Source organism: Augochlora pura, chromosome 6 (genome assembly GCF_028453695.1).
Source record: "Augochlora pura isolate Apur16 chromosome 6, APUR_v2.2.1, whole genome shotgun sequence".
Taxonomy (NCBI): domain Eukaryota; kingdom Metazoa; phylum Arthropoda; class Insecta; order Hymenoptera; family Halictidae; genus Augochlora; species Augochlora pura.
In genome coordinates this window covers 14578736-14596420 of record NC_135777.1, presented here as the reverse complement: position 1 = coordinate 14596420, position 17685 = coordinate 14578736, and the positions used below count along the sequence as shown (strand labels likewise).

Below are 17685 nucleotides of genomic sequence, written 5' to 3'. Positions count from 1 at the left end.
ACTTAGCGATATCCTGCAAACAATTATATTCCGTGCCGCCTGAACTCTTCCGAGACATTTTCCTCCAACGAACCGCGTAGTGAGATATGCACACAGATATATATATATACATAAACATGTATATACTACGAGTATAATACGTCCTTTAGAATTTAATTAGAGGATCTATAAAGTTTGAGGGAAAATATCTATAAGCAAAAGTCGTAATAGTCCTTGTAAAAATTAAACTTTTGCCATATAATAACAATTAAATAATTTTTATTGAAATATATTTTTACCAAAATATAATTTTTTTTATCAAAATAGGAGAACCAAAGTGGACGAAGACGTACAAGAAACAGATTTCAAGTAAAGATTCAAAAATTCCTATAAAGAACGGAGCTTCTCCAGAATTTAATTAAAGCACCACGAATTCAATTAAAGCTTTCAATGTTCAAGAGCGTATGAGAAAGCAAAAATCGCGGAGTCTATCGTTGAAATCAGGTACCCATAGTCTCGTCATCTTCAAAGAAATTAAATTCGTTTCGAAGAACTCCGAAACATAAGTCCTCGAATAAATTCCAGAAGATCGAGCATCCCCGATCGGTAGAGAAGAAAAAAATCGGAGCAGATTTCGGGTCGGTCGACGGCGATTATCGGTTTAACGGGCGATGATGAAGCAGCCACCGATAGGGAAGACGAACGGTGATTTGCATAATTAAGTTAATTACGGTGAGGACGTTTTTTCGGGGCGGCTGTCACCGCGGTGAAGATCGAAGAAGGAGCTATCTGGCATCTTCGGTCGTAATGAGCGTTCGGTTACAAGATCAGCCCTCTTGTCTCCGCGAGAGATCTCGACGAGGAAAGGAGGCCTGCCGACGACGAGGACACGAGAACGGCGGCGGCGACGACGACGATAGGCGTGCACGAGGATGGCTCTTACGTGACCAAGATGTCGAAAACGAGCGTGGGGCGTGGCAGCGCGCCGATGAGTTACGGTGCACCCTTTGTCTTAGCCGATCCCGGACCACCTCGGTAATTACAATCATTTCCATTTTTTCCTGTGGTCCACGGGCTCGTGTCAGAATCCGGACAGGTCCACGAGCCCCTCGACGGGGCGCTGACCCGCACGCCCCACCCGCTCCACGCGCTCGCATTTTATCAGTAATTAATAAACCCCTGCTCGTTACCCATGGAAATGTTCTCGAACTCGTAGACCCACTGAATATTTTCCCTGTTCGTTTCCCTCGGGTTCGTTTACGCTCGCACAGTGCACTCGAAAGGTCCTCCATCTTTCACGATTTCCCAGAAACCTTATTATTTCATTTCCATGGGGGTGAGCTAATCGGGAAATCTCCCGTTCTCCGTAGAGAAGAAAAAAACGAGCCGAAGAGGAAAACAAAATATGACGAGGGAAAACGTATGGCTACACCTACGCCGGCCAAGGGATGGCTCGGGGAAGTTGCATCTGCTGCACACTGGGGGGTGCGCGATCATTTTTTAGGGGTAAGGTCGCAGGGGTAAGTCGCCTAACGAATCGGTTTTGTTCGCGGCCCGGACAAACATCGAATAAAGATAAAGTGGACGGAGGAAGACGTCCACCCTCGAGTTTCGCATTTACCTGCATTGTGTCTCCGGGAATTATTAATACGTTTGTTAATCGATCCATCGTGGACGTAATTGAAATTTATTAGCGCAGCTGCATCCTCCAATTACTCGTCATGAGTTTGTTTCCCGTGTTTGTTGGAGGCCTCAACGGAATCGTAGGAAAATTGAGAAGTTACTAATTTCGGAGCATGAGGGTTGCAGTGAAATACGATCGTTTTCGATGATGATAACAATTGATCTCACAGCAGTTTCAAAACTTGCGACATCGATCATAGTAGTCCGAAATTGAGTGCTGCTATTTTATTTTTCATGCAATTTTAGTTTCATGCATTTACGAAGTGCGTAATTTTTTAAGAAGCAAATTTTTGTGATAGCTTCACAGAAATTTGTAGTTTTCTTACAGATTTTGTTACAGTTGTATTAAAAGCTGTGACAAAATATTTACGATGAGGTACAAAATCATATGGTGGTAATTATAATAAATTAAACAGCACTTAGAAATATGGACATGCCCCGAAAAATGCTCTTATCTTTTATTGCATTTTTTGAGTCTATGAACTAGTTTGTATCAACCAATAAAGTTATCAACCTGGATATAGCAATAAATGGATAGAAATTATTATTCGTAGCTGGTGCAACTTCCTATGAAAAATACATTATAGAACGTTTATTCAAAAAATGTTGAACTTCAAAATAATTTACAAAATAGAAAATTTTAACCTATTACAAGAACACATACAATTATTAAATTTTGTAAGTTTCGAATTAATTTTAATCACCGATAAAGTGACTCGAAAACATCGATACTCCAAGGAGATCGCCGGCGATCGTTTGTATGATTTATTGCAGTGTTATACTGAAATCGTAATAAAGCATTTACGACGAGGAAGGTCCGTTTGTCGCAGTCGACGGGAATCGTGGAGCGAGGGGTTAAATATCGGGGTTAATTTCAACGTGCCGTCGAAGAGTTCACGAATTGATTTCGCAACGACAAGTTGTCGAGGGCGTTTTGATTCCCTGGGCCGGCTAATGCGTCGTAAAACGTCCGGCGAGTGACAACACGCGCCGTGGAGCCGCAGTTGTAAATTCCACTCGTAAAATTATGCCGTGCGACGTGCTGAACTATAAATATTAATGCTTCCCAAAAACGGTTTTCCTCTTTGCCCCTTCGTTCCTCTTTCTTTTTCCACTTCTCTCTCTCTCTCTCTCTCTCTCTCTCTCTCTCTCTCTCTCTCTTTCTTTCTTTCTCAGGGACTGCCACCCTCCGCCACAGCGTCTACGGGAACGCGAGTCGTAAATCAAGCCGCTAGAAGGAGGTTGTCAGCGAAAAATACGGCGGATAAAGGCGGCTGGGGGTAAGAGTTTGTTTTAGATGCCAGAACCCCTTTCGCATCCCGAGAAACATTGCTCTGGGCTGCGGCGACTTCCTTCGAACGTTCGAGGATCGATGGCCTGACCCCCGGATACCACCCCCACCTTCGCTACCATCCTTCTTTATTACGATTTCTCCGAAAATTTCACGATCTTTTTAATAAACGCCTGACTGTTTTGCCTCGCTACAAACGCCACGAATTTAAGGCTGAATTCGTTCTTGGAAGAGTTTCCTGTGAGACAAAATTAACTGTGATGTGCTCGGTTTTACCATAACATATGGTAACGATCAGTATACCCAAAAAATTCCTAAATTATTTCAAGGGATAACAAATACGTCTTAATGTTGAATAAACAGGATGAACTATATTTAGTTTCTTAAGAATTTTGTAGGAAACAGAATTAAGTTCAAAGGGGTAGGTTTGTCTTATCAAATGGAGTGAAAATCAATTTTCTAAAAAATGTAAGAATTACTTCGAACGATAGTAGATGTACTGTGCTATTCAACAAATATGTCAAATTTGTACTGGATTTATACTAATAAGAATTTTGTAAAAGATGAGACTAATTCTGAGGGAGCAATTCTGATAATAAAACAAAGTAGGAATTACGTTATCAGTTTATACTACTGCAATTACCGATGCAGACAAATTTATAAATTCAGATATAAAAAGTGGTAAAAAGAAACATTGGACTTACTTTAATCACTTACCTGTTCAAATGTATGAAAATTCTTGTCCACATATGTATTTTTATGTTACTCATAAGTCAGTATTTGAAGTAGGAGAAAGAAGTTTCAATCTTCATTCCAGAGTGTTAGATGGATCTGTATCGTATAAACTAAATTAAGTACAGTGTATATCTGGATGTAGTTAGAATTTAAAGAACGTATAGAAATAATCATACTATTGTAGATAAGAATATTGAAATAATAGCATTGAGACTAGTAAATAAAGAATAGATAGTTATTTAGTAATTTTATTTAGTATTCTAAATAAAGAATAGATATAAATAGTAGACTACCATATCGTATACCTACAAAGTCTCCATTGATTTCAAATCATCTTAGCAACACTAACTTAGCTTTACACTAACTTCATCGAAGAAAATTAAAACGCCATTGAATCCCAGGTTTCAGTTATAAACTAAAATTTGCAAAGTAGATGTACCAATAAAAATGTGTAAGAAGTAAAAATATAAACAGTGAATGTGAAAAAATATTAAAAATCGTCAAGGCCCACGAGATATATTTCTATCAGCCCCAAACAATGATTGGCTATCTAGGGGCGAGATGTGTAGGCTATGGGGTCGCAATACGGAAAAATCGCGCGGGAACGAATCATCGAACATTTATCGAGGCGTCCACGGTTGAATGTCGACAAATGTTCCACCGGAGGTCCAATTTCTCTTCTGCGTTCCTGGAAAATGAGAGGATATATTTCATTGTTCCTGACACGCAGTCCGCTAGCAGTCCGCCATGTTCAGTTTCTCTATTCTCGTCCTCCTCCACTATTCAACCCATGGGATGACTATGGGACGTCGGTCGACAGGACAGAGGCGAACAGGAAAATAAATAAATTTTATTATCATATTCCGTAGATTTTTCATTTTCCACGGGGGACCGCTCATCGTGGACTCTTTGAAGGGTCCCGGACAGTCTCCGATATTTTTGTCGGCGATCGTCCTCACAGATACCCATCGGCCATTATCTCGGCTTGCATCGCTCGTCAAAATCTTATCTTTTAGCCACCTCGAGCCGCCCACTAGCTCTGTCATCTGTGCGCTGCGCTAGCCTTTGATCCTGACTGCCATCTTGCTTGTACTCTGACTTCGGGTTACGTATTTATCACCTGTACCAGGCTTGGCAATCGCTATAGGTTGAGCTGGTTTAATAGTGAAGGGTGACAGTGATGGTTTTGGTTCAGATCTTTTAGTAAGTTATCTCTCATTTCGTTAACTTGATACGATGCTTTTTAATTTTCTGCGTGCGTTTCAATGTCGTGTATTTGTTATTTACACTTTTGAAGTCTGAATCTGAAACATTCCTTTCTTAGTAGATCATTCGTTCGTCGGGATTTGTGGAGGTTATATTATACCAAATAATATTCATATAATTATATTATTTGACTTTTATGCTCTATAATAAATCCCTTAAAATGCTACAGAACAAATATATGCAACTTTTGAAGTGCTTTTGTATTGCTTCGATTTTATAAATCAGATTCTGACTTTGTTAGCAACTAGTTTATAAATGTTACTTTCATCAATTTCATTTCTCGAATTCTCTAATGAAATATCTTATTCGGAATCATAGTACAACTACATACATACGATTGAACGACTCGAGTTGCAGCATTTCTATCCCATCGAAATTCGTAGCCCGTACAGATCCGCTTTTCGAAACATCGTGATATTCGTTGCGGATACAGCGACACACTCCTGTTTTGCACCTGCGGCAAGCCAGTTAAGGCGACACGAGGACAGAATACTGAAGAAGTCGCCACGAGTGGAGCCGGCCACGCTATTGAGACCGACCGACAGAGATCGTCATGTCCCTAATGACTTCGAGACAAGATCTAGGATTCGGATCGGTTCCACTGTCTTTCCATCTAACCGCGGGATCTACAAACTTTTGCGTGTCGGCCCCCTTTGGTCTCTCGAATGTCCTGCTCTGTGGAAACACGCGTTCCCGCCGGATCGTAACAAGGCTTTAGTGGCCCGTAAATTCCGTCGACGTTTCCAATTATGTGGGTTTTCGCGCAGGGACCTCGGTGGTCACCGTTTACTAGTGTTTTCGTGTGTTCGCGCACCAGAACAGACAACCATCCTCCTTCTACCCTTGTTTTACGAGTTCGAACTGCCTTCTTTCGACCAACGACAACGTTCGTACGAAAATGCTCACGATTTTCTAATAATCTGCTCTGAAAACCGATTTTCCAAATCGACTTTTAAAGCATGGCTGTAAGAGGATTTATTTCGGTTTACGAGAATAACGAAGTTGTTAATCTATGGAATAAGCGAGCAGCTTCAAATGTATAGGATATTGTGGTCCATAAAATATAACCGCATTGTCGTAACTCTAATAACAATGACATTCTTTTCGTTTGATAATCTTTATCGCTATTTTTATTTCGTAAAATTGTGTACACAGTGTTCTTTTACGAATTCAAACGTTTGTTCATCTCTTTTCTGATTCTCTATTAATATTATTTTCTATATGATAAAATTATTATATTATTGAATATAATACTTTATTATATTCAATTTAATAATGTTTTAGCAGTCAAATTTTTGAGATGTAATTTAGAAAAATTCTCAAATGAAAGGCAAACGAACGTTCTAACTTTCTAGAAGAGAAAATGAAAAGTTTCATCGAGAATGGGCACTGCGAGGCTAATTACGGTAACACAATTACAGTGGCTGTACGGGGCCGCACGGTGGTTATTAAGTTAACAAAGGAACGAATCGCGAGGATCAGATGTTGGAAGTTAAAACGAGCGTGCCATTGGCCGCGACGCGACGTCGGAACGTATCGTCACGATCCTACAAATTAACGATTAATTAAACGCAATGACTGCGCCGAGCGTGACTGATGAACGACCGAAACAATGTCCGGGCTTGTTGATGACCCTCCCGGGGAATGCACGCGTAGGTGCATACGGTGTGTAACCGTATTTCGCAACGCCGCAATTTCTCTCTCTCCCCCGCGATGGAATATCTATTGCGGATGCAATGTAGATCCTGGATCTTTCGCCCGGACTCGACACGCAAGCCTTTCGGCTGTTAAACAAGATACAAGCTTCGATTTATTATCACTGCCCCGAGGATGCTTATACATATTTACATGCTCGTTGATGGGATCGGTAAAATAAGCCGAAAAATGTTTCCTGAAATTAATAAAAGGAAGCGACGATTAATCTGACATTACAGTATCGTGCCTTTGATAACTTTTATAACGCGAAGCAGTCTGTCATTTGTAACTCTGGCATCTCGAACAAAATGGTGGCTAAGCACAACTTAGAATGTAAAGAAGAGAAAGATAAAGAGGAGAGCTCATACACGCTTTAGAAAGCAAAAATAAATCTACAATAATCCATCACAAAAATAAATATTCTATCGTAGCCCTAATAATTTATTCCATTGTAAAGTAGATAATAATTTCAGTAAACTATAGTCTTTCACATAAAATGGTGACTAAACTAAGTTTTATATTTAAAAAAAAGAGTTAGAAAAATTGAGAAAAATGACTACGCAAATTTCTAAAAATAAATAAAACAGTAAATGGTAGTGTTTAACAGAAAGAGGTGAAAACAATTTAGAAAATAGAGAAATAGTGAATTAACAAAAGATCTCCATGTAAACTAATCTGTAACTAGTAATCTGAAATGATGATTTTGGAAAACGATGGTGCCTCAAAGAGTATAGAAAAGAGCTTTGAGACTGTTAGCGTGATCTCCGACTCTTCGGCTAAAAATGATCACCGAATTCGGTTCAAAACTGAAAGAAGGGAGGAAGAGAGAGGCAAAGGAGAGAAAGAGAGGTGGCCGTTCGTGCAGGATTTAATGGGTGCGCACACGCTCGGGCCTAGACTGTGTGCGACGAGCGTCGTGTCGTGCTGTTAGTAAGCGACAGAAGGTGGATGGAAAGCATCATTCAGAATGTACCTCCTAAGTGCACGAAGGAGCCACGAGTCCGGCTTTATGATCGTTATTAATATCAAATAGTCAGCCACCGTGCCCATTACGGACATAATGGGACGCGATTTTTTCCCGCGACAATGAGGCACCCCGTTAAACACTCGATGCGCCAGCATTATTCACGCGGATGATTAAGCTTTGTTAATATATCCGATGGCAGGACGTGGAACAAGACGGGGGACACACGTGGAACACGTGGAACACGTGAAACAAAGCCGAACGGATACCTGGCTATCACGAACCGAATTGTAAATCGTCTGTCAGAGAAGCCAGCGAGGAAATTTTCCACATAGGCACTGTCTTAAGGCATCGTTCCACATACAGATGGATTCTAATATGAACCTTTGGCAATATCGATTTCTTCGTCGAATAAAGAAAGTAGGTTTCCATAGAGTTTCAAAATTTGCGTCAATGCAGTTTCAAAATATACTCGTGTAATTAATTTCAGTTTTGATGCATACATTCATGTGCCTATTACAAAACGTGAACCATGATTTAAAATCTATTTCTTTCGAACCATAAAGAATTAAAAATGTCAGAAGAAATGGACAATTTAATTTGAAAATTCTTCCACATCTTTCATCATCGATCTTTTCTTTCATTTTGATTCCTCATTTAGCTAAGATCATTCTAATTAAGAATTCTGTTCATCGTTGAATTCTCCTTTGAGATGGACAGAGCTCCTTAGATGGTAATAAAAGTAAAGAAAGTCAATTAAAATAAAGCAAATGGTAATGTAACTTAACCTTTTAAATACTACGCGCCACTATAGTGGCTTTCGCGAATGGCTCGTGCTTTACTCAATTGTTTTATTATTTATTAAAGCAAACAATTAAAGTGAAAGTGTGTATATACAATATATTAAGAAAAGAATATATGTTATTAGTACTATATATAGATATCCGGAAAAAATATATATTAAGGGAAAATCGTAATTTAGTTACGAAAAACTTTATTTGCGCAAAATCCTGCCATATCCAAAAGGTTAAGTATCTCTTAAATTCTGATCCTTCCTCCGTATAATTGACTGAAGAATAACAAATACCAGCGTCTACGCTAGAATCTACTGCGCAAGCAATTAAGGCCATGTTCGCGCCAACCTCAACCGTAAATATTTGATAACTTTCTCTTGTGTACACACTTATTCTGTCCTTAGGGAACGATTGTCGCCGGCGAAACGGGTGCGGCCAGCGGCCTTTCGACCGTCATTTCCAGGAAAAGTGTTGCACGAGTCAGGTAAGTTTCAATAGTCGATTTCCGCAACCGGTTCTCAGCTTGGCCGCATTCATTTTCATTAGACCAGTATTGGAAGTTCGTTTGTCGCTTGAGATTATTAGGGCTACCGGTGTAGTGGATCCGTAAATAACCTGTCGACACAGGTAACCAAGGAAAGCAGGTAGTTCGCGGATCAATGGCGGAGCAATTCTATCTATATCACCGCAAAGACAATCGTTGCAACAGGCTGCTAATACTAATTTAATCGCCATAAAACAATGAACGATTGATTTCTGGTCTTGACTTCTGTCGCGACCAAAAATTATTATTTCCATTTCGACGTTCAATAGAGGTAATCATTCAATTACTCAACTTCTGGCGATTATATTAAATGGATATATGTTTCATTAATGCGAATGGAATGATTAATATTTTTTTAATTCATGTACCAAATTAGTTGAAAAATCGGTTCTTTATACGACCGTCAAGTTTTTAAAGAACTTGAGAACGAAAAGAAAACACGGTGCATCCGATGGATGAGGTTTGGTTCCCGTTATCCGCTGACAAAAGAACGCCAAATTGACAATCAATAAAAATAATATATTTTACATATGTATTATATATAATAACATGTTATGTCATCTGTCATAACCTTGTCATTATATAATATTTATTTTTCCAAGCTATTTAATTTATTTTACAAGCTGAGGAACAATCGGAGAGGATTTACTGTTGTATTTACAAACGGTTCGTGCCATTGTTTCGGAATGAAGGTCTACCGTACCCAAATATTCCGTAAGGTTAATTTAATGAAACTAAGCCTGGGGAAAAACCTGCTTTCTCCGAAAGGGTTGCCTCGATACATTGGCTCGCTAGTTCTCAGGTTATTTGTTTATCGGGGTAACAATGGCCCCAGCAGGACCGCTAGGTGCCATTCGACTTAGGACCATTCATTTTCATTATTCGCGCTAACCCACTAATCGTCCAGCCATGAACAAAGCTGGTCCCCGATGTCCATGTTCCACTGCGAACTTTACCTGACCGGTTGCGCCAATAACGAAGCAATCCCGAGCTAGTCGATGGCCTGGAACAGGTGTAGCTTCTAACCCTTTCCCATCGATATTCCCGATGGCACGATTAATTCCCCGTCGACGATTAGATTCAACGCGATGGGAACCGTACCTTCGTCGACTCTCTTTCTCGCGTCAGGGATTTCAAAACGTCCGGCACGGTTCGATATTGATTGAGAGGGAACCCGTGGGAGATGGGCTAACGATCCGAGGTATGAAACCGTGTACTGTAATTAATTAACAGGCACGGCGATGGTTCGCCGCGAGCCCATCCTCGCTGAAACCAGGAATTCGATCCTAGAACGTTCCGCGAAGAAAATAGAATGACTCCGAACACCGGTGTTATGCGAATACCGGTTTTGGAACTTTTACAAATGAATACAAAATATGACTGAAACAGTAAACCATTGAAACTCGTTTTAAAAGTTTGCATAACGAAACCGCTGTTACGTTGCTCCGTCCAGTCTATGCACAACCGAATGAATAAGAAACGTAAATCGTGAATTGTTGTCGCACACGGTTAATTAATTTTTGGGTATTACATCTGGAACCGGTTCCATGCCGAACGCGTGCATAAAAATGCACAGTCGCATAAATAATCGCAATCTAAAAATAAGTGACTATTACATTATACGCTTCTTTATACGAGCGCCCATTCGTAAATTACGTAGCGCAAGATCGGGATAAGGGAAAAATTTATTCCGCCGATTAAAAACTTTCCTGTGATAAAAAACTCGGTGGAAACTGCGTTTTAAGGCTTGTTAGCGGTATACGTTTTCTCGCGCGTTTTACGACCCCAAAAACGCGTGGAACGCATAAAGAGGGCGATAATTCAACGATTTCATAATTTTCACGAGCGCCGAGTAAATTAACGCCCGCGCGGACGCTCGCGACGGATGAGATATCGGCGTATTTAATCCATCGTCCCGCGGTTTCTTCCGCGTTATCCCCGCAGCTTTCCGTGGATCCTTCGAACGCGGAAGCTCGCGTGGAAACACGGAAAAAGCATCGGCGCCGCGACGCGGGTCGTCGATTATTAATCGAGGCTGGAAGTGAGTAAACTCGGTTAATTGGATAAGTAAACTTCGAACGAATGCTCGCGTGATTACGACCGTATCCAGTTATCGACCGGGAGTGGGGCCGAAACGTCAACCGAGAAATTTCCACCTCGTTTCCCCGGCCTGTAATTTATAAACGAGTGGTTCGCGTGACTCCGCAGACTTTCTGCACCGGGCTTCGTATTTTTCCTCTAATCGCGAGCTACGGCTCCGCGGCGCACGAGACTGCATCTTCGAGCAGCTTCTCGGACACCGCGACCGGAAAAACTATAATACATAAATCACGATCGCGGAGTATTGCGACACTCCTTGCAAAATATTATGATCGCGACGGTACTTGCCCAAGATCGAGCGAAACAATCTAATCCTTTCTAGTCTGTCCCTATGGTTACCTAAGTTGCGCTTAGAGACCTCGGTAATCGTGTAAGCCTAATTTTCATTAGCTTATAATAAGATTTAAAGTGTAGGGTTGGGACAATTGTCGGATTTGGAATGTAAATGTTGATTGTAATTGTGGCTTGTCTTCTTGTCATCGACAAATCCATTTTAGCGTCTATTGTCCACTCGTTACAGAATTTAACAATAATTTTCTATTTCATTATCGATTGTTAATGCGTTTATAACGCTAATAATTCTTATATCCACGATGAACAAGGGATATCTTCGTAAAAGAAAATTTGTTAGAGCGCATTGAAGCGTCGTAATGTCAACCTTCTTGGATCAGGATGAAGATTTACGAAAATATTAAACATATATTTTTTCCAAAAGAGGAGATCGTATTTCAAAGATATTGTAACTGTTGGTTCCGAAATTACTAGACAGTAACCAACAATATTTAGCACAACTATTTTCGAACAACGTGCAAAGATTAACAAGGTTCTCGTATAAATTGCTCTGAATCCAGTTTCGGAATGAAGGACATAAAAAAGCATGACCCTCCTCTCGGAACCAGTGCGTCGCACGCGATCGACTCACCTCTAGTAACGTCGTCCAGGCGTCGACGTCGCGTCTCCGATGTGGCCATCCTCCTACGGTGGGCGTATCTGTGAGGGCGGATTCGCGACATGCGCTGTGATCAGTAAGACGCCCATGAGAGGTGCACAGGATTGGTGGACAGCCGTAACGGCTGGCTGTCCCCCAATTGTTGGATCTGGCCGAGGTGTGACGGTGGTGCCATCGTCGCCAATGGAACGCTGGTATCCACGAGGGAACGTCGACCAGTGGTGGAGCCTGCGGTTCCATCCACGATCTTTCCTTGAGCAAGTAGTGGGGAAAGTGGGCGTGCACACAGTTTGGAACGGCGGGGACGCACGAGGTTTGCCGAACGACGGTTCCAGGTGCCGATGAGCGAGCGAGAGGGAGTGAAAGAGATGGACGGTTCGGCAGAGAGGGGCAGAGCGTGGCGGAGCGTGGTCGGTGCGAGTGAGATGGGAACGGCCCGAGCGGGTCAAAGAGAGAGGGCAGGCTCGTAAACGCCGAAATCGGCCGAGTTGCTCCTCGGCGGGAGCCCAGTCCTTGCTCTCAGTCCCGCTGTGAACGCAGCAAGGAACGCCACGGATGTTTCACCCTCCCTGTACGGTGCGTTGGAGACGTTGACGCGAGTCGTCGTGCTCGTCTTCCGTTTTCCACGACTAGCGGCATACAGGAACCACGCAATCGGTCTCGTTTTCCAAGAGCGGGTTCGTGGTATTCGCGGCGGACGTTTAACTCGCGCCGGTTCGCCGTTCTCAGGCCGTCGGGTCGGATCCAGAGTTCTAAAGTGAGAGAACACCACCGCGAGGAACAGACAGTTCGATAGTGCTACCATTTTGGGATTTTGGAGCGGAACGCGTTTTACGACGAGTCATTTACACAGTGGCTCGTTGAACTAGCTGTAAGGATAATCCCACAGGGGTTTGAAACACATGGACTCGGTGCTCATATTTCGCGGCAGCCAGTGAACACGCCAGTGTATTTACATAGACAGTGTGGCCGATCAGTGATAGAGTGTGCAACATTCCCTTTCGGCCGATTTTCCTGTCAACGAACTATTCGAAAACTTCCTTGGGATTACAGCGAGATTTCGCGTGATCCACGAAGCGTTTCCCGCGAGACATGAGCTTTGCTTCTCCAGTGTTAGAACGTTGAACGGCAACGCAATCAGTCCATCACGATGATGAACGCTTTCTTAGACGGTGTATCCTCGCACCCGCACCACTTGGCCAATCTGGGCATCAAGCTGTCGCCCAGCGGGGCTGGTGCTACCGGAGGATCCTCAGATGTTGGCGCAGGTGTACAACCATCCCCTGGCGAGGCTCCTTCGCAGCAGCATCACCACTTCCATCCCCAGGGCTATCCGCCCCATCATCCCCATCCAGCGTCGCACATGGCGCCGCACATGGGCCACCACATGAGCCATCACCCAGGTTACGCGGCTCGCGACTTCCTGCTCAGGAGGGAGCATGAGTTCAATGCCACCGCGAACCCTACCACCCCCGAGAGTGGCCTTGGACTCTTCACCCCGTTGCACCACGACGGCACCGCCGCCACCATGCAGCAGTTTCCTCATCATCCGAGCCAGCATCCTCTAGCGGCCAGTCACTACCCTGGACACTACCCCCAAGACTCCCGTCTGCCGCCTCATCACCAGTACCTGGGTGCCCCGCACCTCACCCCCGCCTCGATCCACCATCAACAGCACCCGGCGGTCAGCCATCCCAGCCATCATCCCCATGGCGCGTTCCTCAGGTACATGAGGAGCAACGGGACCGGCGGCGGAGGCACCGGTGCCGTGCCCGGCGGACAGCGGCAGGACATGTCCTGTATGTGGGTGGACCAAGATTCGCCTGGACCTGGAAGAAAGTTATGCGGGAAACTCTTCAACAACCTCCACGATATCGTGACGCACCTCACCGTCGAACACGTGGGCGGACCCGAGTGCACCACGCACGCGTGCTTCTGGCAGGGATGCTCGCGGAACGGCAGGGCCTTCAAGGCCAAATACAAGCTCGTCAATCACATCAGAGTGCACACCGGAGAGAAACCGTTTCCCTGCCCGTTCCCCGGTTGCGGGAAGGTGTTCGCTAGGTCCGAGAATCTCAAGATACACAAGAGGACGCATACCGGTGAGTACACGCGATCGTCTTTCTACGGTCATTGTTAAGATAAGGTCGGGTAGAATAATGATAGCAATAATAGTACACGTGGACGTTGATTCAGGTTCCGGTGAAGCCTCTGAGAAGATTTCAGTCGCTATTTAATGTGCAATATCCCTTACGGACCTGCACGTGAAATTCGAGGTTCGACCTGTGCGAGATCGTGGCTTTAGGGGTTGCGTTTTAAGACATGGGCTTAATTTTATAGAATCAAGTACTGTAAAAGCGTTTCCTAATTGCTTTGCGATCTGCGATATTTTTTTAAAGTTCCCCAATGTAATTAAATCAATATTAGATTCAGTATTTAGGAGACGTTGTAGAGCGGTGAATGCAAATATTCACCTAAAATCGATCTTCTAGACATAAATCGTGCAGAAGTGAAAGAGCTTCTTCGTTGCGCTTTTAAAACCCCCAGTGTGCTACCTCGGAGTTATATCAACGTTCGATTAAGTCCTCAAGGGATGATCCCGAGGATAGACACTTGGGCGTCGATCGAAATTCGACCATCCTCGAGTAAAATCGCCTAAAAAGACCGTCTTAATTGCTCGCTGATTCACGATACCACGCGAGGACTCCAGTGTCACGCTCGAAAATTACAAACCATTCCAGGGCGAGTTAAGGCTCGCAATATCGGGTCCACGGAGGTTAATCTTCCCATCTCATCAAGCCGGGGTCCCGACGCCCCCCCTTGCGCCTCGCGATATCTTCTTTCAAGCGGGCAGCAGGCCCGAGGAATGCCACGAATTCCCTCGAACTCGCGTCCGGGCCCCGTTTAAACCCTGTCACTCACTGATCTGAATCAGCCCAGAGCTGGTTTCCACGAACGAACGGACCTGTAACGTTCAAAAAAGTAAGCCGAACCGTTTCTAGGAGCCATCAAGTCCGTTGATAGAAGCGGAAAGAACTGCTGCGGAAATCGCATCGGCGAAACTCGATTAATTCCTGGTTCCGTTCTTGGGCCGGCTGAATCAATGGCTTCCGAAAGCCGAAATCACTCGATTTCGAAGAGGCGTTGCACCACAAGATGCATAAACGGGTCAGCTTCTCCCTCCAATCGTCGCCAGGGCCCGGTTTGGTCCACGAAACGCCCCCGGCGCCTCGGGCCGTTTCAATATAATCAACCGGCTGTTTACGATGACAAGAATTTTTCGGGGCGCAATTAAGAAATTACCGGGCCATATATCGTGTCGTTTTATGCCCGCGTCCCGCGGACAATGTATTCACGTGGTTGCACGGGGACCGGGCAACGGGAACGCGGGCCCCTCGCTCGGGCCCGACGCGACGGACAGACGCCAGGCGTCCGAAGATCGGGCCCCGCTGCGGAGATTCCATCCCGGACAGTCGCTACTAATTTCACCGTGTAGTTTTATTGTCAGACGTGGCTCGGTGACGCGCGCGCGCGCGCTCTCTCTCCAACGGGCCCTTTCTCTCCTCGCTCTTTCGATTTCCCTTATAGCCGGCAGGACCGCGGCCCTACGATCTACGACTCACTGTGCGATTTCGTTTTAACGGCGACAGTAAAAACGGGGGACGCGTAAATCCATTAGCGCGTACATCTGTCGGTCTCGCGTGTCCTCGCGCGTTCTCGGACGTTAAACGACGGTGTTTAGCGACGCGATTCCGCTCTCGACCGTTCGATTTGCATTTCTATGGCTGCCGGAGAGGGTGCCGGAGAAAGAGAGACGGAGAGCGTCTCTCTGCTTTACAAGCTAGTTACACGGACAGCCTCCTCTGGAAAATCGAGGCGTCTCGGTGATCTATGGTTCCCGGTTTTAATAATCCTGTAATCGATATAAATCAGCGCCGCGGCCGGGACCGACACTTCCTTCGTCCGTTTCATCAACGCTAAGGAGGGAATGCAATTTTGTATCAGCACGGTTAATCACTTCGAACGATGAAATCGCGGATCCTAGCCGCCCGTCCCAGGTCGCTGCTGTTTCCGTTCACACGTTGTGTCCAACCCCTTTGTGCCGGGGATGTGTGTACCGTGTGCGATTTGGCCGCGATCTCTTCGTTCCTGCGTTGCTATCGCTCTCGAACAGATATTTTCTAAAGAAAGTTGATAGCAGCTGTTGTCTGAGATAAATTGCCAAACATGGTTTTCAATTATGGGGCGAGTTTACACTTCTTGGTTGGACTTGGAACACTGGTACACATTTGCGTCATTTAATTCTTCCAACACTGATCAATAATTTAGGTAAATTCTTGCTTTCGTTGCTTCACTTTTATGCAATGGAGCAGGAATCTTACTTTGCGCAGGAAGTACTGTGCTCGTTGGTAAAAGTTTAGACAAAGTTCCCTAAACATTATTTGTGCTTATATTATCCTTTCATTTTTGAGGTCACTGAATTTTCGTGCTATTTCTTTACCTTTTCAGTTCATGACACCAATATTAATATCATTTTCAAAATAATATAAAGAATCGACTAAGAATATAAACTAAATAGATTGCTCATTCCTTCGTACGTACTTGCCTTTATGTGAATCAATATTCAAGAGACTATTGTGAGACAGTATCTTGAAATATTTCCAGCGTTCTGATTTGGTAACGTGATCATATAAACAATAACGTATTCCGACATGTGATCAGCCGCCATTTTGGGGATGCTGCTAAAAACTACGTAAAATGTTTTCTCCCCATAAAAAACATCTAAAAGTTTTTCAATCCTAATAATTACTGATCTTGCCATATATTGAATGATGTTCGTACATTCAATTTGAATGAGCGCAACGTTTGCTGGCGCAAGGAATGTTCGATCGAGAGACGGCGGTGGGCAGAAGAATCAATTAAAATCCATTTAGCAGCGTGTCGGTGAACGAGAGAAACCCTCCAGCAACCCCTTTCTGGATAAGTTGGCATTTTCAAAAAACCGCTCCACGCACGGCTTGACGCTTTGTTTCCGGGCGTTCCCCGTTCACGCGCTCGTACGCTCACGATGCCCCTTTATTGCCTCTTTCCTCTCTATTTCTCTCTCTCTCTCTCGCTCTCTCTCTCTCTCATCCACTCCGCTTTTGAGCGCTCCCGCGATCGCACAATAGCGATTCGACAGGAATTCTTTGTTTTATCAGAAACGCGAGGACAAATATTTTGGCTCGTGCGAATTAACCGGTGTTCCGTAACAGACCGTCTCGGAGGGAAATATATTCTATCGATCGGTCGAGATCCTTTGTGTCACCCGAGCTTGAATTTCTATATCGGAAGAATTCGGATTCTCATGGTCGTTTGCGTGGGTCGCTGTTCCATAAGCATGCTAATTTATTTACTGACATTTTGACTGTGAAACTGTTCGTTCTTTGTTCTAAATTTTTACTACCCAAACTCATATCAATTTTCAATTCAGTGGAATCTACTCTGTGAGAGGCATAACTAAGTTTATTATATATCTTTCTCTAAAATATCAGTTTCACAGCTTACTTTGTTAAAAGCAGAATGCGTGAAACAACTTTCTTAGCTCGGAATAAAATTTCTTCCGACGAAACGAAACTGAAACATTTCATTCTAGATCTATTCTATAGACTAAACGTGTTGATTAATGTGACCTCTTACATCTTA

The 17685-nt window shown here is 43.9% G+C and overlaps 1 protein-coding gene across 1 annotated transcript in view; it reads left to right on the top strand.

Moving 5' to 3' along the window:
* The first annotated feature begins 13150 nt into the window (after positions 1 to 13150).
* Positions 13151 to 17685, top strand: part of LOC144471206 (uncharacterized) — a 38349-nt gene continuing 33814 nt past the window's right edge. Inside the window, exon 1 of the mRNA XM_078183035.1 lies at positions 13151 to 14102. Within this exon, the coding sequence (XP_078039161.1) occupies positions 13151 to 14102 (952 nt within the window). The remainder of the gene's footprint in view (positions 14103 to 17685) is intronic.